The sequence below is a fragment of the Bombina bombina genome, chromosome 11 (assembly GCF_027579735.1).
Source record: "Bombina bombina isolate aBomBom1 chromosome 11, aBomBom1.pri, whole genome shotgun sequence".
Lineage (NCBI taxonomy): Eukaryota > Metazoa > Chordata > Amphibia > Anura > Bombinatoridae > Bombina > Bombina bombina.
The window spans coordinates 93,394,963-93,419,431 of NC_069509.1; the positions used below are offsets into that span (position 1 = coordinate 93,394,963).

General features: G+C 39.9%; 1 protein-coding gene across 3 annotated transcripts in view; it reads right to left on the bottom strand.

The window, feature by feature from the left end:
* Positions 1-24,469, bottom strand: part of SEPTIN12 (septin 12) — a 387,862-nt gene that overhangs the window by 19,677 nt on the left and 343,716 nt on the right. For all 3 annotated transcript variants that reach the window (XM_053694544.1, XM_053694546.1, XM_053694545.1), the window contains 3 exons: positions 23,852-23,989; positions 20,004-20,121; positions 10,188-10,283 (listed from right to left, as the gene is read on the bottom strand). In XM_053694544.1, coding sequence (XP_053550519.1) covers positions 10,188-10,283; positions 20,004-20,121; positions 23,852-23,989 — 352 coding nt within the window. The remainder of the gene's footprint in view (positions 1-10,187; positions 10,284-20,003; positions 20,122-23,851; positions 23,990-24,469) is intronic.

Sequence of the window (24,469 nt, forward strand, 5' to 3'; positions counted from 1 at the left end):
TATTAAAGATATTTTTATGTTAAAATGAAGTCCAGGTTTACTTTGTTGAGAGGCCCCTTGCATTGGTGGAACTAACAAAGATAAATAGCCCACCTTGGTGAAATTGGCAAAACCCTACTTATGCATCTCAGGCACCTCAACACCATCTGAGCGCCTCTTCTCTGCTGCAGGCAAAATAGCTTGCAAAAAAGAGAGACAGTCTCAGCCAGGAGCATGTGAACATGTTGACATTTTTGCACTTCAGTGCAAAGTTTCTAAAAGAGTGAATAACAGAATGTGATAAACAGTGGTAGTCTACCTATTACTAGTTCTACCTCTTTTCAAACAGTTTGTGGTTTTGTTTTGCTTAATTATAAAAATTTGTTCTGCTGCTTAAAAAATTGGACCAACAGTTGTTTTAATGTAAAGTTTTAGTCGGAAGTTTATATTTATAACACTCAGTATGTGGATTTTATTGTAAATATAGGGGAAAAAAATAATAATTTTTTATCCGATTAGTCGATTAATCGAAAAAATAATCGGCCGATTCATCAATTATGAAAATAATCGTTAGTTGCAGCCCTAATTTAGTTATTACTTGCGGTGTGGGTTTGATGGCGGATATAGGGGTTAACAGTTTAAATAGGCATATTGCGTTGTGGGGGGTTGTCGGTTTAGGGGTTAATACATTTATTATTAGTAGTGAGAGGGGGGGATTGTGGATATAGGGGTTTTATGTGTCGGGCTTATTTTTGGGAGGCGAGTTAGACTTCTACGGGAGATTTCTTATGTTCTTTACTTTTCTTAGGTGCCGGCAGTTTCTAAAGTGCCGTAAGTTACTGGCGACGAAAGAAATGTGTATTTGCGCACATTTCTGAACGTCGCCAGTTTATCCAACTTACGCCACTTAGGAAATGCCGGTGCCGTATATATGTAATACCCCGATGTGCAAGGTGAAATTACGGGCGGAGAAGGTTTCTGCGCTTACGCTGAAACCTGTGCCGTATATTGGATCGGGCCCCTGGTATTCTTTGTTGAAAGCTAAACCTAGGTAGGCTCAGATGCTAATTTCTAAGCCCTCTTATCTGAATGCATTTGACAGTTTTTCACAGATAGAGGGCGTTTGTTCATGTAAGCCATATAGATAACATTGTGCTCACATCCGTGGAGTTACTTATGAGAGGGCACGGATTGGCTAAAATGCAAGTCTGTCAAAAGAACTGAAATAAGGGGGCAGTTTGCAGAGACTTAGATACAAGGTAATCACAGAGGTAAAAAGTATATTATATAACTGTGTTGGTTAGGCAAAACTTGGAAATGTGTAATAAGGGGATTATCTATCTTTTAAAACAATAAAACATCTGGAGTAGACTGTCCCTTTAAACCCTACATGGCAAAAGGTCTCTTAAAAGCATTTAAACCACAGTCGACCAAACTACACTTTTAAAAAGCCTCTTATCTTCTATCCTCTGCTGAGACCAGTTAGAGACAAATATAAATAATGACTATACACTGACGCACTAGTTCTAACAAGATTAAAATTACAGAATGGAAAGCAAAATAATTATCAAAAATATATTACAGAGTTATTTTATTAAAGTTTAATAAAGTTATTAACTTTATAGGGAGTTAAAAAGCGTTTCACATCCCTTTAAATGGGCACAATATTCAGTAGTATGCTGGGGCTATATACACCACCAGTGTACTACATATCAACAGCCACTGCATTAAAATAAACTCCAGTAGGGGGGGAGGAGCCAACTCTGCAACTGAACGGCAGCACATTCTCATAGCTCTGAACATACTGAGTCAAAATTCAAATGAAATGACCGTTTTAGCCCAAATATATGGACATCATTGTAGATCAGAACGCCTAGTGAACCCATATGATCAATTTTAAAGAGTGCCATAAAGGGTTACAGCGATCTCAGGACCCGGGTATATATGCCTACGGATGATAACGGACACTAGGAGCAGCCATCTTGCGGCCTGTGCAATATTTGTTCTGGAGTTTGGGATTGATCAAAGCTTATTGTAATACCCTCTGAGTGACTGCTTAATTATGGAGGTCCCGGAACGCATCATGGAGGAGATACACAACTTTTTGGATAGCTGCCGTGAGGTGTTTGAATACTCAGCTGTGCTTACAGCAAGGCAGGCAGAACACGCTGACTACACGCTTTTCCCTATAACTGCTCCTAAGACAGAGCCAGCGTGCATGAAAAGGATGGGCACCATTGATACCGAGACTGTTGCTGGGCGCTCAGGCCCCTTTAGTATTGCCGGCGCTGCGCCTGGGATATCGGATACTGTGGACCACGCTACTGCAATGAGATACCAAATGGCCGCAATGCCTTTGAGGAGGACACGTCATAAATCAACATTGGAGCTACTCTACATACATCATAGCTGGAAGCAATCCTTAGACGAGGAGGATAAGGTCTCTGCGACACTACCTGAGACTTTGACTCTCCAGCATGGGGCAAACATTATAGTGCCGGAGACATCCTCTACATTAAAATTAGAGACTCCTCTTCTACATCCAGTGATCGCGGGGGCTGAGGAGACAGATCAACATTCCAATACAGCAGACTGGAGAGAATACTTAGCCTTGAGATCTGGGGTGGGATAAAAGACTCCTACTAGTTCGTCACACCATGTTAGGTAGACGGTATATTTTTGTGGTCATCCTGCATTGGTGTTATAAGATACATCTGTTAGTGTTTTATTATAATATATGGTTTTCATGTTTGTTTAACTTACACACTGTTAATGCAATATTCTATTCATTGTTAGCTTTAGCTGAATCATTATGGGTTGTGATCCCTTACAGATTTACAGATTTACCTTTACCTATATGAACTTATGGACCATTGCTTTGGAACTATATACCATTCATCTTCTCTCTGCTGACTTAAATGTGTATATTTTTATATCTTTACAATACCTGCTCACCCTTACCCTCCAATATGTTCTGTAGCCTCTCAAATATTATTTTAGAACTACCTTACTATCATTATCCTACAATCTATATTGCCATTTATGTTAGGGAGTGGACTCTACGTTTTACCATTATGCCTTAACTTAATGTTTTACTATGTTGGTTACCTTTATATATATTCAACTACAGATGGGTGATTTCTGTATTTAATATTATTGCCCTAGACACTAATGATGGTCATTGATTTGACCTAACACACTTAGGTTGCACCTTGTGTTACAAATATATTTCACACTATTAAGAGTTATGAGCTTGTTTGTTCTGCATGTATATATGTGTGTGTGGTGTTACCCTCTTCTTTTGGCGGGTCATATTATCTCCTGCTAAATACTTCTGCTTTACATCTAGGACATAATGATATACCAGACATATCCTAGAAATGTTTATGCTTATGTTTGTCTGTTTATACCCCTTTATAGAAGACCTATACAGTTCCTTATTAACAGCTGTTGCTAGTGGACATGTTATTTAGCAAAATTTGCATAATAATATATAGGTTTATTATGAAAGATATCAGGTAAATAAGGGCTTTGTTTAAAGTAATTTTCTACAACTAAAATTGCCTTTACTGTGGGGGTTTACACCACTCAGAAAACTATTAAACTAGTGTTGTTCTCCTAGTTCGAAATCCCCTTCCTTTTATATCAACGACAATGATTGTTTAGCTATATTTAGCGCTACTGATACTTCCTTTACCTTCCCTATCACAAGCATCCACATATCAAGCTTTGTCCTAAGTTTAAGTTGCAATTAATTGTATGCTATTCAAGAGGGGTTACATCATAACTATCCAATACAATGAAAAGAGTGACGTCATAATATGCCCATATTCCCTTTTGCTGTTATGTCACTCCCATGTCACTCATGGTTAACTGCAGTTATGTCGCAAGTTGCTACCTTTTTCTATTACTGTTACTCGCAATTTCTTGTTTTCACACAAGCAATGCTAATACTTTTTTTTTGTTTTGCCTTTTGTTTTGTTTTTTGTCTAATAAGCATGGCTGGATTGAGCATCCTCATCATAGCTGGACTGCTTATTAGACTACACTTTAGACTGTACACAGAGTTACTTAGCCGAGGGTGTCCCCACTTTTCAATTATGGTCAGCTAAATTAGGGTAGCTTGTGCACATGTTTAAATTTAAGCTATAGCAAGGTCTAGTTTCTCGTATTCTCCTCTCCCCTGGTAATAGATGTATATGTATTGGTGGTATGACCTTTCTGTTCCTGGGTGGTGGGCCCACATCCGGGATACAGAGTACTTATTTGCCTAGAAGAAAGATATTATGGTTTCTTTGACAACCCTTGCATCTACCTACTTATTTTTTGTCTTAAACCTGTATAGCCTACTTAATACCCTATCCCTAAGTGCCAATTGAAGACCCATTAAATTGGTGGATGTCACCTTTATTCTATTCAAAGCAATGTGTGTGTATGGTGGAGTTAGAGAAACAGTTGCATAAGCTAGGCACTCAATTTCACACACGGGATCTTTATAATAGATGCCTAGAATGTTAGGATAAAGTACGGGGGGAGGCTGGACCTCCTCTAGTGCTAACTATGTACAGTCCTCCTCTGGATAGCACCATAAATGAACAGCTTCTTTATGCAGGACATAGCTTTGACCCATCATACAATTAACCTGTTTCTATTTACCCTCTAACAATCCATGTGCCCTCGAAACTCTCAACAGAGATTTAGTGCTCTGTTCATATATTTTGATTACCATCTTCATACTACCACCTCCCCCCCCCCCCCACCTTAATATACCTCCTAGTTTAGGAGGGTTAAATATGCGGCTTATCTCGCCAATGCCGCACTTCCATAACTTTTAATATTACCTACTAATTGAATGTGCTAAATAGCTTTCTTTTTTCCTTTTTTTTTCCCTACCTTGAGTTAATATCTAGATTAGGTCCAACAGTGGCCTATTGAGTTATAAGAAAGATGTTTTAAGTTTATTTGCTATACACGATATAACGTATTATAAAAATGAGGCTTATCATTTGAGACCCATAAGCGGTCTCCTAGGTTTGAAATTACCTTTTTTTCCTTAAATATTTTCGCTTACGTTTGAAGGTCCAAGAATGTCGTATTGTGTCATATAGAAGGTCCCTAGGTGACTGACATTGCATTTATATAATGTTCACATGGTACATATATTATTAACTTTGTGTTTTTTATAATCCATTTTTTTATTGTTAGTACCTTCTGTAAAACTGATATCTTATCTCATGTGCCATGAGAATTTATTTGTGTAACGTTGTATACCTCTAAATAAACCTCAATAAAAAAAAAAAAAAAAAAAAATTGCATGCCCTATCTGAATCAAAAAAAAAAAAAAAAAAAAAAAAAAAAAAAATAAACTCCAGTAATTGCATTAAATATGTTTTTACCTCTGTGATTACCCTAAGCCTCTTCTGACAGCCCCGTTATCACATAGCTATTTATTTATTTATTTATTATTTATTATTTATCTATTGACTTGCATTTTAGCCAATTAGTGCTGTGTCCTGCACAACTCCATGGGAATGAGCACACTGTTTATCTATATGGCCCACATGAAATAGCAGTCTCTTGTTATGAAAAGTTAATAAAAAAGCATGTGATATCCCTATTCCCCTTTCCTGTCCTTTGACCTCTCTTCCCAACCCCTCGCCTCCCATCCTTTCCCCTCCCTCCCCCTTTTCCTCCCTCTCACAAAAAAATGGACCCCCCACTCTCCCCCCCCCCAAACACGTAACTCTGGACTGTGGACTGTATAAGTTAAGTTTTTCTCCCTCCATAGATATAACTGTGGAGCTCTCAGTTCAGAATACTTCTGCTTATTTTGTTAAAACGTATGAAAATGTTTAAAACAATTGCAAAACAGATATAAACTGCATCTGCCTAAATGGAAAGGGGGATAGCCACCCCTATCATTATAAACGTGAGGTAAGCTATGAACTTTGAAGCGCCCCACCACTTAAATGGACTCTGGAAACTATCGGCTAGATTTAGAGTTTTGTCGGTAACGACCCGCGTAGCTAACGCTGTTTTTTTTCCCCCCCGCACCTTTTAAATACCGCTGGTATTTAGAGTTCACAGAATGGCTGCGTTAGGCTCCAAAAAAGGAGCGTATAGCATAATTTACCGCCACTGCAACTCTCAATACCAGCGGTGCTTACGGACGCGGCCAGCTTAAAAAACGTGCTCGTGCACGATTCCCCCATAGAAAACAATGGGGCAGTTTGAGCTGAAAAAAACCTAACACCTGCAAAAAAGCAGCGTACAGCTCCTAATGCAGCCCAATTGTTTCCTATGGTGAAACACTTCCTAAGTCTGCACCTAACATGTACCCCGAGTCTAAACACCCCTAACCTTACACTTATTAACCCCTAATCTGCCGCCCCCTGCATATTTTTTTTAACCCCTAATCTGCCGCTCCGTACACCGCCGCAACCTACATTATACCTATCTACCCCAAATCTGCTGCCTCTAACACCGCCGACCCCTATATTATATTTATTAACCCCTAATCTGCCCCCCACAACGTCGCCGCCAGCTACCTACAATAATTAACCCCTAATCTGCTGACCGGACCTCACCGCTACTATAATATACTATACTATAATAAATGTATTAACCCCTAATCCGCCTCACTAACCCTATAATAAATAGTATTAACCCCTAATCTGCCCTCCCTAACATCACCGACACCTAACTTCAAGTATTAACCCCTAATCTGCCGACCGGACCTCACCACTACTATAATAAATTTATTAACCCCTAAAGCTAAGTCTAACCCTAACCCTAACACCCCCCTAAGTTAAATATAATTTTTATCTAACAAAATAAAATAAATCTTATTAAATAAATTATTCCTATTTAAAGCTAAATACTTACCTGTAAAATAAACCCTAATATAGCTACAATATAACTAATAACTATATTGTAGCTATTTTAGGATTAATATTTATTTTACAGGCAACTTTGTATTTATTTTAACCAGGTACAATAGCTATTAAATAGTTAAGAACTATTTAATAGTTACCTAGTTAAAATAATTACAAAATTACCTGTAAAATAAAAATAAAAAGTTACAATTAAACATTACCTACAATTATCTGCAATTAAATCTAACACTACACTATCAATAAATTAATTAAATACAAATAAATACACTAACTAAAGTACAAAAAATAAAAAAAAGAACTAAGTTACAAAAAATAAATTTTTTTTTACAAACATCATAAAAATATTACAACAATTTTAAGCTAATTACACCTACTCTAAGCCCCCTAATAAAATAACAAAGCCCCCCAAAATAAAAAAATGCCCAACCCTATTCTAAAATAAAAATAGAAAAGCTCTTTTACCTTGCCTTTTGCGGGGCATGCCCCAAAGAATTCTGCTCTTTTGCCTGGAAAAAAACCCATACAATACCCCCCCCCCCAACATTACAACCCACCACCCACATACCCCTAATCTAACCCAAACCCCCCTTAAATAAACCTAACACTAAGCCCCTGAAGATCTTCCTACCTTATCTTCACCACGCCGGGTATCACCGATCCGTCCAGGCTCCGAAGTCTTCATCCAAGCCCAAGCGGGGGCTGAAGACGTCCATCGTGACCGGAACAGCCAATAGAATGCAAGCTCAATCTGATTGGCTGATTGGATCAGCCAATCGGATTGAACTTGAATCTGATTGGCTGATTCCATCAGCCAATCAGAATTTTCCTACCTTAATTCCGATTGGCTGATAGAATCCTATCAGCCAATCGGAATTCAAGGGACGCCATCTTGGATGAACCTTCATTCTGTGTTAGGACATCGGAAGAAGAGGAAGGATCCGTGCCGGAGGTCTTGAAGATGGAGCCGCTCGTCGTCGGATGGAAGAAGATAGAAGATGCCGCTTGGATGAAGATGTCTACCGGTCCGGCTCGCCTCTTCTGCCTGGATAGGATGAAGACTTCTGCCGCTCCGGATGTCTTCTTTTGGTCCATCGGTGCCTGGCTGGGTGAACACGACTCAAGGTAGGGAGATCTTCAGGGGCTTAGTGTTAGGTTTATTTAAGGGGGGTTTGGGTTAGATTAGGGGTATGTGAGTGGTGGGTTGTAATGTTGGGGGGGGGTATTGTATGTTTTTTTTCAGGCAAAAGAGCAGAATTCTTTGGGGCCCCGCAAAAGGCCCTTTTAAGGGCTGGTAAGGTAAAAGAGCTTTTCTATTTTTATTTTAGAATAGGGTAGGGCATTTTTTTATTTTGGGGGGCTTTGTTATTTTATTAGGGGGCTTAGAGTAGGTGTAATTAGCTTAAAATTGTTGTAAATATTTTTTTTATTTTTTGTAACAGTTCTTTTTTATTTTTTGTACTTTAGTTAGTTTATTTAATTGTATTTATTTGTAGGTATTTTATTTAATTAATTTATTGATAGTGTAGTGTTAGGTTTAATTGTAGATAATTGTAGGTATTTGTATGTAATTAATTTATTGATAGTGTAGTGTTAGGTTTAATTGTAACTTAGGTTAGGATTTATTTTACAGGTAATTTTGTAATTATTTTAACTAGGTAGCTATTAATTAGTTATTAACTATTTAATAGCTATTGTACCTGGTTAAAATAAATACAAAGTTGCCTGTAAAATAAATATAAATCCTAAAATAGCTACAATATAATTATAATTTATATTGTAGCTATATTAGGGTTTATTTTACAGGTAAGTATTTAGCTTTAAATAGGAATACTTTATTTAATAAGATTTATTTTATTTCGTTAGATTTAAATTATATTTAACTTAGGGGGGTGTTAGTGTTAGGGTTAGACTTAGCTTTAGGGGTTAATAAATTTAATAGAGTAGCGGTGGGGTCCGGTCGGCAGATTAGGGGTTAATACTTGAAGTTAGGTGTTGGTGATGTTAGGGAGGGCAGATTAGGAGTTAATACTATTTATTATAGGGTTATTGAGGCGGGAGTGAGGCGGATTAGGGGTTAATAACTTTATTATAGTAGCGGTGAGGTCCGGTCGGCAGATTAGGGGTTAATAATTGTAGGTAGGTGGCGGCAACGTTGGGGGCGGCAGATCAGGGGTTAATAAATATTATGTAGGGGCCGGCGGTGTTAGGGGCAGCAGATTAGGGGTACATAGGGATAACGTAGGTTGCGGCGGTGTGCGGTCGGCAGATTAGGAGTTAAAAAAATTTAATAGAGTGGCGGCGATGTGGGGGGGCCTCGGTTTAGGGGTACATAGGTAGTTTATGGGTGTTAGTGTACTTTAGAGCACAGTAGTTAAGAGCTTTATAAACCGGCGTTAGCCCAGAAAGCTCTTAACTCCTGGCTTTTCTCTGCGGCTAGAGTTTTGTCGTTAGATTTCTAACGCTCACTTCAGCCAAGACTCTAAATACCAGCGTTAGAAAGATCCCATTGAAAAGATAGGATACGCAAATGGTGTAGGGGGATCTGCGGTATGGAGAAGTCGCGGCTGGAAAGTGAGCGTTAGACCCTTACCTACACGACTCTAAATACCAGCGGTAGCCCAAAACCAGCGTTAGGAGCCTCTAACGCTGGTTTTGACGGCTAACGCCAAACTCTAAATCTAGGCGCTAGGCTTCAAATAAAACTCTTGGGGGGCCATCAACCTAGTGATCCATACTATTCTTGTCCTCAGATCTCATTGTTTCTTTTCATTTTTGGCATTTGTACTGTGTATTTCCTTTTATTAAATAAAGATTTGCATTAAAAAAAAAAAAAAAAAAAAAAAGCATGTGATAAGAGGCTGTCTGTAGTGGCTTAGAAACAGGCAGAAGTTTAGAGGTATAAATGTTATTAAGTATATTAATATAACAATGTTGGTTGTGCAAAGCTGGGGAATGGATAGTAAAGGCATTATCTATCTTTTTAAACAATAACAACTAAGGTGTAGACTGTCCCTTGAAGCTTGTATGTAATTCTTATTCTATCTGTCTATCTATTGATCTCTATCTATCTATATGTATCATCTATCATATATCTATTAATTCTTATACCATATATTTATTCTTATATGTAGCGCTGCAGAATCTGTTGGCGCTCTACAAATAACCGATAATAATAATAATAATATCTATAAGACTGCACACTGTACATGAATGCTCACATACTAACAATTTGCTACAAAATTGAAAAATTGTCAATAAAATAAAACAAAAAACTAACAAGTGAAATCTACCAATACACGTTCTCTAACTCACCCGAATTTTGTCATTGAATAATGTATCTGATGGGTCCTCATCCAACTCTTTCTGGGGATACACACTGATGCTATGAGTCTGCAGGTCTTTCCTTATCTACAGTGGTAAAATGCATATGCATTACTTGCTAGAAATTCCGACAATACATTTGATTTTAGATATTGATACTAAACTAGGAAATCACTGATTTAATTTCTGTCCACATATCCAAGGAGTTTCCTGTTTTCTCCACCCCCCAAAAAAAAGTTTGCCATTATAAAACTAAAATATGCTCTGCTCGGGAAAGCCACAGTTTTACTCATGTGTTATATATATATATATATATTTACATCCAGTGTATATATATCTATATATATATATCTATATATATATATATATATATATATATATATATATATATATGATACCTAGTTTATAACACTCTAAGGAAAGTGTCAGGGCTCATACAGGGTGTTTACAAATACAAAATAAATAATACGATATTTTAAAGGGACAAGTTACCCAGCAAAAAGCTGACTAGAAAATATCACATGAACTTATATATATGTAAAAAAGTAACATATTTACCTCAACATTTCATCAGTACAGACATCCCATTGTAAATGGACTTTAAAGGGACATGAAATCCATTTTTGTCAGATAGAGCATACATTTTTAAACATCTTTCAAATGTACTTCTTTTATCTAATTTGCTTTGTTTTCTTTGTATCCTTTGTTGAAAAGCATACTAGGTAGGTTTAGGAGCTGGGTGCTAGCTGCTGATTGGCGGCTACACATATATGCCTCTTATGATTGGTTTAGCTAGCTCCCGGTAGTGCATTGCTGCTTCTTCAAAAAAGGATACCAAGAGAATTAAGCAAAATTGATAATGGAAATACATTGAAAAGTTTTTTTTACAAATCTATGCTTTATCTGAATCACAAAAGAAAAACATTGGGTTTCATGGCCCTTTAAACATCCAATCAGAATGCTTGTCCAGGGACTTGTAGGAAAACGCACATTTAGTATGTGTCACTTTATTTCCATCCGCAGTTGAAGGAAGTTTACTATGAAATCTTGCAAGGGATCATGGGAAATCCCACAAGATTACAGTAAAGCAAATTGTGAACGCAGCACTAATAACACTGATTGGCTGCTGTTTTTTTTTCACTATGCAGATGACAGTAAAAAAGTAGCTGAAGGACAAATGTTCACAGAACACTTATTTTAATGAGCTGTAGATGTTTTTGGTAAAATTTACACACAGATGTTCATGTACTATTTTCTAGTCAGCTTTTTACAGATATGCTGCATCACTTTGTGATTTAGCATAAGGATAGTATTTCCCTTTAAAGGGACAGTCAACACTAGGGGGCCGAATTATGAAGCTCAGAATGCACCGCTGCTCCATAACTTGTCCGTCTGCTCTGAGGCGGCGGACAGAAATCAACACGATCGAATACGATCGGGTTGATTGACACCCCCTGCTAGCGGCAGATTGGCTGCGAATCTGCAGGGGGCGGTATTGCACAAGCAGTTCTGGTGAACTGCTTGCGCAATGATAAATGCTGACAGTGCATTTATCAACGTGCAGCGGACATGATACGCTACATCGTATCATGTCTGCCCGCACTTTGATGAATATGCCCCTAAATGTATAATAACTTATTCCTATGTAGTAGCACACCATGTTGAATGAACATATAGTTTTCGTGTAAAAGCACTTACTTGTCTTCCTCCGGCCGTTTTAAAATGGCCGCCAGACCCCTCCTTTCCCTGACATCATCCTCAGTAAATGCTCTGTAGAAAATAATAGCTCCATGGAGTTTTGAGCATGCGCATTATATTGTGTTTCTCAAGGAGTGGTTTTTAAACTAGGAACAAAAGAATACTGCTCATTTGCACAGCGGTTCTCATATGCGGCGGACCTGAATACTGACCCTGCGCCTGTGGACCAGTTTACTGTACCAGCTGTTGGTCCAACGCATATGAGAAACACAATATAATGTGCATGCTCAAAACTTGAGAAACACAACAGAGTGTGCATGTGCAAAAATCTGTGCACAAGCAAGAAACGTCTTGCTTGACAAAGAGCAATTATTTTCTACAGAGCATTCACTTAGGATGACGTCAGGGAAAGGAGGGGTCTGGTGGCCATTTAAAAACAACCAGAGGAGGACAAGTTAGTGATTTTACACAAAAAAACGATGTGTGTGTTAAACATGGGTTACAGGATGATTTAATCAGCATTAACTACTACATAGGAGTAAGTTATTATACATTTTGTGTTGACCGTCCCTTTAAACATAAGGTAAAATGTTGAAAATAAAACTAGGCTTTTAATTTAAAATAAATACCTTGTTTTTCTCCTTTCAGGAACACTCTGCACTATAACGTATCAAATGTTACAGAATACAAACGCAAAATAAACACCATAAAGCATATGCAGTTTAAGACACATGACATTTTAATGGCAAATTGTTAAGTGTACAAAATGAGTCTTATTTGACAAAATGTAATTATAACTGGCTTAGTATTAATACAGTCAGTGTACTATTTCATGCAAATGATAAAAAGTTTGCAAGGTCAATATCCAGCCATTTCAACCTGTAATTTGACAAATACCATAAGGCTTAAAGGTCTATTGGGATTTTGTAGAAAAGAACAATTATTATACAGATAATTCAGTAGATTTACATAAATTTGACTTCACACCAAATTCCTTGTGTCTATGGAATATATATAAAAAAAATAAAGGAAAATATAATAAAAGTGTCATAAAAGTACAAAAAAGAAAATGAGCATTTTTTCTTCTTAAACGGGGAGAGTCCACAGCTGCATTCATTACTTTTGGGAAATACAGAACCTGGCCACCAGGAGGAGGCAAAGACACCCCAGCCAAAGGCTTAAATACCTCCCCCACTTCCCTCATCCCCCAGCCATTCTTTGCCTTTAGTCACAGGAGGTAGGCAGAGAAGTGTAAGAAGATTCAAGATAGTCTCTTATGGAGGGTAGTACTCTTCGAAATGGGACTGGAGTTTTAAGTAGTCCTGTCAGCCTCTCAGTGAGAGCATTGATGAAAGTTAGAGTCCAGAGATGCAGGGAGAGTCTTTCTGCGAAACCATTCCAACTCATAACAGCTCCATAAGCATTCAGCGTTGACATGTTTCGCTGCCTGCTTTCTTCACTCAAGTCCATGTCAGAAGACACAATACTATCTGTCACACTTGAAGGGTCGTGTTACTGTTCCACGGCGTAGATTCTGGTAAGATTGTTTTATTTTCCTTTTCAATGTGGGAATGTATGTAAATGAAGACTCCTTTATCTTTATGGAATCAAGGGTTAATATCTCCTGAGGGGGATTATTGAACAGTGGGGGACTTTAATCATGTTTGTTATGTGATTCTGTCTGCTTATGTGTAGTGATGCTTGGGCTCGTGACTATTACTGAATATACCGGAGCCTTTTGAGCTGCGCAGTTCTTCTGGATTGGTGCACTTTTTATTTGCCCTACATGGTGCACCTTGTAACCGGGCGTGGTCACGTTTTTGTTTTCCATTTCTGTATTCCAGACTGTGTGGCTGCGGAGAGAATCTGTTTTCTCTACTTTTCTGGGTCATAGGAGCTGGTGAGTGCCCCAGCCATTGTGGGTGTAAGGTGCCGTTTGTTTTTTTTTGTCCATGATTTCAAATATTCCAATTATGGAGTATTCTGATTTTTTGGAGACGTATGTCTCTGATTCAGATTCTGCTTCTTGTGAAGAATATGTGGGGGCCTGGGGATCCAGCCCCTTTAGTTATGTTCCGTATGCCATTTTAGAGTGCTCTTTTCTCCCAATTTGGAGAGCTTAGAGTCCGCTGAGCCTTCCGCCACTGAGGATTACGTATCCCGTGAGGCGCACTTCCTAGAACCTTCGGTTGCTACACAGGCAGGTCTCCCAAATGCCGTTACCCCTTCTCCGGAAGGTGGCTTGTTTCCTCCAGAGGTTACTGCACGGTTCCACATGGCCATATCTATGGCGTTGGCACATTTACATCTTCTGGGAAGATCTTGTCCGTGTTCTCTTAACCAGGGCCCATCAGGCGTGGGATCATCTGTATTGGTTCAGCCCTCTGGGGAAGTGGGGTCCCCTGAGGCTTCAGGGGTACAGCCTTTGGGGCCGAAGTAGTCAGATGCCCCGGCGGAGGCGAGTCTTGCCTTTCGATTTAGACTGGCGTGCCTTCATGTCCTGATGAGGCATGTGTTGGCAGCGTTAGAGGAGCCCAATTCTGATGAGTCGTTGGTTCCTCAGTCTTCAGCTCCAGACGGCAAGCAGTGTTAGACGAGTGGAGGGATGAAGATCATTCTCCTTGTCGTCTACTTTTTTTTTTGTGTATCTCATTCCCAGTTATGAGCTTTTGGAGGAATCGGGTCTCTGACTGGCTGGTCCTGTTAGTGTGTCCATTTTTCCTGGGCGTTCACTTTTTTTATCCGGTTAGGATGTATTTTATTTCTTTTTGTAAGCTCAAGACTGTTGTAGTTTTTCCCTTTGGAAAACTTTTTCTTCTCTGGGATTTGATACTGGCGATGTTGTGGTCGCGATAGCTATACTTGCTCAGAAGTTATAAATGTAAAAAAAAAAAAAAAAAAAAAAAAAAAGTTGAGACATGGTTTAGGTCTCAAAGCCTACATGTCTACTGTTTGTCTGTTTAATTAGTCTAGCCCTGCTAGGGCTTAGACCTTTCAGTGGCCTTGAACAGTTCTGTCACGCCCTGTATATCAGGCTGGTCCTGGTTGGGTACTAGTTATATCTGTTCCTTGGGGCCCATATGAGACACGTTGTGCCTTTGACAACGGGCTGGTCCTGTTTGGGTACTGAGTTTGCTTACTTCTTGTTATTAAGTTGTTTTATTGTTCTACAAGTTATGAAGGCCCTTCTATCCTAGATGTTAGGCTGGTCCTAATTTATTCATCAGGGTGGGGCTTCCAATGTTTGATGTACTCAGTCCTAGGTGTCCTGTCCCTGCATATCTAGCAGGGTTAGCTGGGATTACGGATCCTGCTATGACAGTATACTTGAGGTTTCCTGAGGTCCTTTGGTTCTCCCCTTCGACAGAGGAGGGGATTCAGATGACTCCATAAGAGATCTTCTGTACCTGGTTTGGGGGGTTACTTCTCCTCTATGGTACTTCATTCCGGATTGCATTGTCCTGATTAGTCCCGATCTCTTTCGACAGGGCCTCTTCCTTATGGTCGAGGATGGTTGTGTATTCGTTTCCCCTTTCCTTGGGGTCAGTCTTCTTGTCATTTGATTGAGGAAATCCGGTCCTTAGGGTCCGCTTTCTTACGATATCCTTTTCTGATCCTATCATTTTTGGGATCTGGGGGATTGTATGTTGTCTCTTTTACATAAGTACGGTTGCCCCTGCTTGGCGATACGGTTGGGTTCCGTCGCCTGCTAGGCTTTTTAGGATGCTCGTTCATTTGTTAATTCCTTAAGCCGTAGGGGTCACCGGAGATTGATCCAGAGTGGATCTTTAGAGACTGTCATATTCTCTCAAACAGAGATTACCTTTTAGTTTGAGTTCTGATCTCTTTTGGGTCCTGCCTTCGTCTTATTTGATGGGTATGGATCCAAGAGGCCCGTTGGGGATGAGTTCAGTCTCTGGGATACTTACATGGGAGATCAGTGTTTAAGACCCCGTGAGGGCATGGCTGTGATTGCATCAACATTGATGCAAGGTCATCTTCAGATGGAGTACTCTTGTGGATGTTCCTCAAGGATTATTAGTTTGGATCCGGCTCCGGGTTCCGGGTGTCCAGTCTTTTAACTTTGTCCTTGTCTTTGACTGGGCGTTTTGGTTACTCTGTTTTCCAGATCTCATAGACGTTGGATCTGGCCGGTTGAGTAGCAGGTTGGGTTTCCCAATCCTGGGAAAATCTCCTTGTTCCTACTGGCGGCTTCTTTTTATTCCCTCTGGAGAAATGGGAATTTCTCTACTGAGCTGGCTGTAGTGGCCGGAGGGCTGCCTAGCAAGCAGATTTACAGTTTGAAGACTAGTTGCAGCTTTTTGCGCCTTGCATGTGGGCTAGCAAGTTGTTGGGTCTTCGATTTCCTTCTATTTGGGAGAATCTGATCTACTGCGTCTATCCTGTTGGCTACTCCGGAGGTTGTTTCCGTCTCTGATCCCGGAGTTCAGTGGGGTTTGCTTCCCTGCTTTGCGTGCAGGACATCATGAGTTTGTGTCCACCTGGAAGGTTGGATTTTCATGTTGCATACCATTCTGATAGTTGTAAGTGGAGGGTCTCTCTTGGTTGAGTGTTCCTTCCCCTCCGATTCTGAAGGGAAAGGTGGATAGGTATTTTGGAACCCGAGCTAGTCTCTCTGGGGGTTCGTGCCTCTTCCTCTTTCCTTTCCTAGAGATCTTGTGGCTGGAGATTCATTGCTGATCTCTAGGCCTGGTCGTTACGGGAAATTTTTGTTCTCCCTTGTCCTTTGGACCTTACCATTCGCATCAGTGCTGGGACTGTTTGCTCAGGATAGGCGTCTGGAAGTCTGACTGTTCTGTTGAGCATCTACCGGGTAGCATGAGGGGCTACTGAGTGCTCCTTCCTTATGTGGGAGGCCTCGCAGTGGTACCTTCCCTCTGCGAGTTGCTGGTTTTTCATTCTTGGTCAGGGTGCTGTCCTCCCTTCCCTGTGTTCTGGTAGGGGGGGGGGGGGTTGATCCGCACTGTTTTCATAGTTTTTCTCTCCCAGGATGGTTCTGGTACGAATTTCCCAACTACCTTGTTGTCCAGTTTTTTTTAGGCTTGATGCTTAGTTGGACCGCCTATCAGATAGAAGCCTGTAGACTCTCCAACAGCCTCAGGACAATAAAGCAAGGGGATACCTCAAGGACAAAACCACTCGAGCAAAGGCTGGTCTCCACATCACCTCCGTACAAGCAGATAATCACAGGGAGAAGGAGCGCGAACCATCCCCAGCACCGGGAGGAACCCCAAGCAAGCCCAATGAGACCACGCGAAGTGTCCCTAACAGGGAACAAACATCTCCCAGGCCCCTAAAAGGAGACCTAACCTGGAGACCACCGAGGAAGACCAAAAAGGTCTCAACAAAAGAATCTAGACAGTACATAGTCGATGTGCAAGAGCTGCAGCTGGTTACATTTTGCAAACCATATGCTGCAAGGCAGCTAAACTACCCTTCAAAGTACTAGCTGCAGAGGACCAAGTCCCAAAAGGACATCCCAGAGCCTCAAAAGAAAAAAGGCCATACCGCTCACCCGGCGGTAAGAAGGCGCTAAGCCCTCCAACTCTCCAACACGTGGGGGAGGAAACTCTAGAGTCCAACAATACCATACGCAAGAGAAAGTGACGCAGCGGAAACTCCACTGACCCAGTCATCCAAGAGAAGGCTATAAGGACTGAGACAATCCTTCTTGCCTTGCGGACCCACAGGTCCTCTAGAATGCTTAGTTAAATGTAAAACAAAAGATAACATGAGGCCTCGACCGGACCAGACAATCAGAACGGCGCCATGTGTCTGAACAGCCACAGACAGAACAGAACCCAACAGTAACAGCCTGCAACCCGGGTCCTAACCATCAAGCTGCATAAATCCTCTATCAGAGGGGAAGAAGGGAAAACAGACAAACAGAGGACTAACATGTCCCCAAAAACAAGTATCGATTCCAGTTTAAGATTCCCGAAGGAAACAAATAAACAAAATAACAGACATCCTAATCAAATAAAAAGAGACTATAAGGCAACCCGTAGGTTAACGCCCAATAAGGAAACAGGCCTACCGCAGGACCAGCCAAACGGAGTCCTAATCTTCCAAAAACTGGGAAGGATCTAAAAAAAGAACAGTCAGGAGATTACAACATCCCCACATGTCTAATGAGGTGCACCATTCGAGGCAGACTGAAAATTCCCGTATCCGATAAGGATAGGATCATTTAGTAATTGAAAAACATGTCTGAGTAAGACGTGAAGGCGTGCAACTCTGTAACGAAAGGTACAACACTCAGGGACAGTTACACCCGCAGGAAACTGTAAAGGCCCTCCCCAAGGCGGTAGACCCGGGACAATAGGGCACGAGCACAAACGCGCATAAACGTCTGGGCTCTGCAGACGAATAATCGCCAAGAATATGTGAAAGCGAAAACATGCTGCAACCTCCGGGGGGAACACGCCGCCCTGCATGGAGGAATAATCATAAACTGGGTTACCCACATGTGTAGAAGTATGGAGCGGTAGGGAACTCGCCTCTCGGAGGACAGGACCCCCAGAGGTGGATGGCTCAGCTGTTCCTTGATGCCCTGAGCCCAAGGAACAAGGCGCTCTCATATGGCATACAGAACAAAACTGGTTGACATGTGTCAAAGAGGCCAATCCAGATTCTTCACCGGACGAAGAATCTGAATCTGAAATTAAAACAGTCTCAGTATCAGAATCCTCCATAACTGAATCTGAAATGTGAACAGTCTCAGCATCAGAATGCTCCATAACTGGATAGAGGATATGCAAATATGGACTAAAGAAGTAAAACAAAAACGTCACCTGACACCCACAATGGCTGGGGCACTCACCACCTCCTATGACCAGAACCCTGCGAACTAGAATTTCTCCTTCGCCACACGGTCGGGAATGCGGAAATGGAAGACGGAGCGTAACCACGCCCGATCACAAGGTGAACCGTATAGTCCAAAAAAGCACGCCCAACCCTAAGGTCGCGTCACTTCCAAAGGCCTCAATGTTCCAAACCATGAGCCCAGTAAACACCACACATAAGCAGGTTGAATCACATAACAAACATGATTATAAACCCCCCCTGTTCAATAACCCCCCTCAGGAGATATTAACCCTTGATTCCAAGATACTAAAGTAGACCCACTGAGACCCTTATGTTATGTTAGACCCGCAAGGTGGTAGCCTCTCGGGAAAACATCTTTATTACAGTACATTCATGAAGAAAGTAAAATGAAACGATCTTACCGGAATCTACGCCGTGGAACAGGAACACGGCCCTTCAAGTGTGACGGATAGTAGCATCGCCTCCGCCATGGACTTGAGAGAAGAAAGCAGGCAGCGAAGCTGAGTTCGACAACGCCGATTGCTTAAGGAGCTGTTAACATGAGTCAGGATGGTTTCGCAGAAAGACTCTTCCTGCATCTCTGGACTCTAACTTTCATCCAAGCCCTCACTGAGAGACTGACAGGATTACTTAAAACTCCTGTCCCATGCCAAAGAGTACTACCCTCCATAAGAGACAAAATAAATTCTGACACTTCTCTGCCAACCTCCTGGGACGAAAGGCAAAGAATGACTGGGGGATGAGGAGAGTGGGAGGAGTATTTAAGCCTTTGGCTGGGGTGTCTTTGCCTCCTCCTGGTGGCCAGGTTCTTATTTCCCAAAAGTAATGAATGCAACTGTGGACTATTTCCATTTAAGAAGAAAAATAACAATAATGACTTTGCAAATATCATCAGAATTATTTTATGAAATTATCTGCTTTTTGTGCATTAATTTAATTCCATATTTATGGGACTTCATAAACTGGGCCATTAAAAAAGTATTGCTGTCTTGGGAAAGAAAGTCATTTTATATGAGATATTCTGTGTTGGATGTCACTAGTCTACAGAGTGATGTCAGCCCTGTAAAAAATCCCAGATAGACCGATACCACCAAGTTCTCCAAAAAAAATTATTTATAAACTGTATTACTATATTGGTTTTTACCATTTAACACAAAACAGCTATTTACATATATTTCTATATATACAATTTCTGTAATATTTAGAACCAGCTGCATAGGGTATCACTGATAACACAATTGAATAAGTCTCTGTACTTACTCGCTGTTTAAACTCTTCTCTTTCTTCAAGGGTCAGAGTGTCTGATTTTGCAATGACAGGAACAACGTTCACTATACGACTGAGACGCTTCATGAACTCTAAATCCAGCGGTCGCAACCTGTGAGTATAAACAGCATTTGACTTAGTGGCCTTCGTATAGTCATAAATGCTTATCAGTAAGTTATTTTACAGTGATTACATATAACATAGTAGTTGAGGTTGAAAGTTGAGTTCAACATATGCAAACTCTACCTGATTTACAATAAGAAGCTGCCAATAAAACTTATAATAATACAACTAGAAAACTGACCAATTTAACACAAGCAATTGTATGCCTGAATTCTGTTTCTAGCAAGAAATGTATATGAGCCATCTAAGCTAATGTATCTAAGGTATTGGCATTTTCTACCTCCTTAGGAAAGGTAATTAGTTCCTAATGTCCTTATATAGCTTGTAAACTTTAAATAACGGAATGCAGCTAGGTCCACAAAGGAACAAACTATCAACATCCTAAACTTACTCTAGAGGCCTGATTGTATAAAATTCACTGGCATGGAGTGAAATATCATGCTGACTTTGATATGTGCACACCTCACTTAAAGGGACATGAAACCCCAAAAAAATATTTTATGATTTAGGTAGAACATAAAATTTTAAACAACTTTCCAGTTTACTTGTATTATCAAATTTGCTTCATTCTCTTGATATCATTTATTGAAGGAGCAGCAATGCACTACTGGTTTCTAACTGAACACATGATTGAGCCAATGACAATCGGTATATATATATATATATATATATATATATATATATATATGCAGCCACCAATCAGCAGCTAGCACCTAGGTTCTTTGCTGCTCCTGAGCTTTCTTAGATAAACCTTTCAGCAAAGGATAAGAGAAGAAAGCAAATTAAATAATAGAAGTAAATTGGAATATTGTTTAAACTTGTATGCTCTGTCTAAAATCATGAATGTCTATTATGACTTTACTGTCCCTTTAATTCTATTAAAAAAAACTGTAATTCTCAGCAAATGACAAGCTGCAGAATCTCGCAACGGTGAATTGAACAGGGAACACACTGCACTTATAACAACAAGGGCATAAATATCAAATTACTTACTTTACCTTGAATTGGCTTCTACATTTGCATACCTATTTTATATATTAAAGGGACAGTCTAGGCCAAAATAAACTTTCATGATTCAGATAGGGCATGTAATTTTAAACAATTTTCCAATTTACTTTTATCACCAATTTTGCTTTGTTCTCTTGGTATTCTTAGTTGAAAGCTTAACCTAGGAGGTTCATATGCTAATTTCTTAGACCTTGAAGGACACCTCTTTTCAGAATGCATTTTAACAGTTTTTCACCACTAGAGGGTGTTAGTTCACGTATTTCATATAGCTAACACTGTGGTCGTGCACGTGAAGTTATCTGGGAGCAGGCACTGATTGGCTAAACTGCAAGTCTGTCAAAAGAACTGAAATAAAGGGGCAGTTTGCAGAGGCTTAGATACAAGATAATCACAGAGGTTAAAAATATATTAATATAACTGTGTTGGTTATGCAAAACTGGGGAATGGGTAATAAAGGGATTATCTATCTTTTAAAACAATAACAATTCTGGTGTAGGCTGTCCCTTTAAGGCAATAAGTGCTTAAGGAATTAAAAGCCCTATATCATTTGTTGCTGAAAACTAAAACATAAACATCAAACCTAGAAACACCCCCCCAAAAAAAAAACAATTAGAGGTAAAACTTAGATAGCGGTAATTAAGCCCTAATACTACAAAACCTTGCTAAGCAGATCGGGGCCTTGGCTTGCATAGTTGGAACATAGCTACAATGCCACTAAAGTCAGGGGCATCTACAGAACTCTTCGGCCAACCGATCATCCGGAGAAGCCCCCCCAAAGCAATAACCTGGGGACGTCGCTCCCTCCTCAAGCTCACATCGCTCAATCACAGTCAGGGTCCAAACCTATGGCATAGCTAGCATGTGAACATCCACTTTAAAGGGACACTGAACCCAAAAATATTTCTATCATGATTCAGACAGAGCATGCAATTTTAAGCAACTTTCTAATTTACTCCTATTATCAAATTCTTTTCATTCTCTTGGTATCTTTATTTGAAATGCAAGAATGTAAGTTTAGATGCCGGCCCATTTTTGGTGAACACACTGTGTTGTTCTTGCTGATTGGTGGATAAATTCACCTACCAATAAACAAGTGCTTTCCATGGTTCTGAACCAAAAAAATAGCTTTTTCAAATAAAGAAAGCAAGAGAACGAAGAAAAATTGTTAATAGGAGTAAATTAGAAAGTTGTTTAAAATTGCATGCTCTATCTGAATCACGAAAGGAAAAAAAATGTGGGTTCAGTGTCCCTTTAAGGACCCCGGACTATCCAAAGGGAAGCCAAATTTACAAGTTCAGACATACCACCTTTAGGTCAATTAACCAGTGGGAGCCAATCTACTAAGCAATCATAGAGGAAGCTGTGAACTCTGATTGTCAACCACAATATAAGGAGGGTGAAAAAAAATCCTCCACAGACCAGTAAGTTAGAAGAGGACAAGGCCTACGTAACTCCACTTCCTATACTGGCGCGTAGGCCACCCCCACCCTTTCAACAAATGTTACCAACACAGCAACCTTCACTCAGTAAGGGTCGTAACTTTTAATTCCATTCCTGGCAAAAGAGCCCTGCATTTCTATTACGTTTTTTTGAGACAAATTTGACAGCTTTTATTAAGCAAGCTAAAACAGACCTATAGAACATATAATATAACAAGACCTGTGAGAAAACTTCAGACAAAACTAAGAGACGCCACTTTTTTAGCCTACGCCACAAGGCTGTAAGACTCATTTTATGATGGGAAAATGAGGTGCACTTTGCATTTTGTACTTTTCTGTATGATTTTAACTTTATATTTTGAAACTACATTGTACATTAAATACAATTTAACTCTGTGTAAAATATCCTCTTTATGAAGTGAACAAAACAATGGAAAATTTCCATATAAACCAATCTATTGGTAATTTTACACACAAATAGCTTTTTTAATATGCTTCTAAATCTTTTAACCCTTTGAGTGCTAAGTACTTTCCCACCTGGGTGCTAAGATTTTCCCTTTCCAACAGTGGGTCTTGGGGGTCTGTAGCTGCTTAGATGCCTGAGATACAGGCTTCTAAGCAGCATGCCCCCTGCTCCTATACTTAACCTTGTTAAGTATAAATAAAGTTGTGCGGTGACGTCATCACGTTATTGCGTGTGACGTAACCGCGCATAACGTGAAGCCCCGGCGATGCCTGTCATTATGCAGGCCAAATCGCCGGGGAAGGAGCGGGTGGGAGCCCCCAGATCTCCCTCAAGGTGGGAGAGTGCTAGCGACGGCTCTAAGCCGTCATTAGCACCAGAGTGGGAAACTCTGTGACAGCTCAGAGCCATCATTAGCACTCAAGGGGTTAATGAACCTCTTAAAAGGGATGTGAAACACAATTTTTTTTCTTTTGTGATTCAGATAGAGGAGGCGATTTTAAACAACTTTCCAATTTACTCCTATTAAATCATGTGTTTTATTCTCTTGGTATCCTTTATTGAAAATGATGCTTAGGTAGGCCCAAGAGCTGCTGGTGGGTGGCTGCACATATATGACTCATGTTATTGATTCAACTAATGTGCTCAGCTATCTCCCAAGTAGTGTAGTGCTGCTTCTTCAACAAAGGATACCAAGAGAATTAAGTGAATTAGATGATAGCAGTATTTTTTTTAAATTTTTTATTTCATTCTTTAGAAAAAAAATTGTGCTTCACGTGCATTTAAGGAAACCATTTGAAAATTCTTACCAGTGCCCAGTTGGAGGAATGAAGTAGATACAGCTGTGAATTCGAGAGTCCGGGATTCGACGTTTGCGATTTACAAGAATTTCTTCTCTCAGGTATTTCTCATATTGCTCATGAATGTACTTAATGATCGGGTCCCAACTAGCAAAACATCAGAACAAGAAAATCAGAAAAAGAAATACTCCATTTGTTTATATTCTACTGCACAATGTTTATTGTAAATATACCAACTCCGGTATAATAAAAATATATATTCCTTTATTATGCAAAAGTAGGATAAAAACATTCCATCATCCTCCGGTCAAAGTAAAGGTTAAAAAGAAGCAGAAACCGCTTCTTTTTCCTATGCGCCACCTCAGAAGTAGCAAGATTAGTCACCCTGAAACTCACTCGTTCAAAATTCCCTTCTCTAGGGCAATTGATTGCTCCAGGGCAGGGGGCAGCATTGCATAAGAATCATCTTGTGCAATGTTTAATTTCACCATGACAAATGGCGATTGCAGGCGGAAAGGTTCATTTATACAGCTTTCAAAGGGACACTTAACCCAATTTTTTTCTTTTATGATTCAGATAGAGCATGCAATTCTAAGCAACTTTCTAATTTACTCCTATTATCAAATT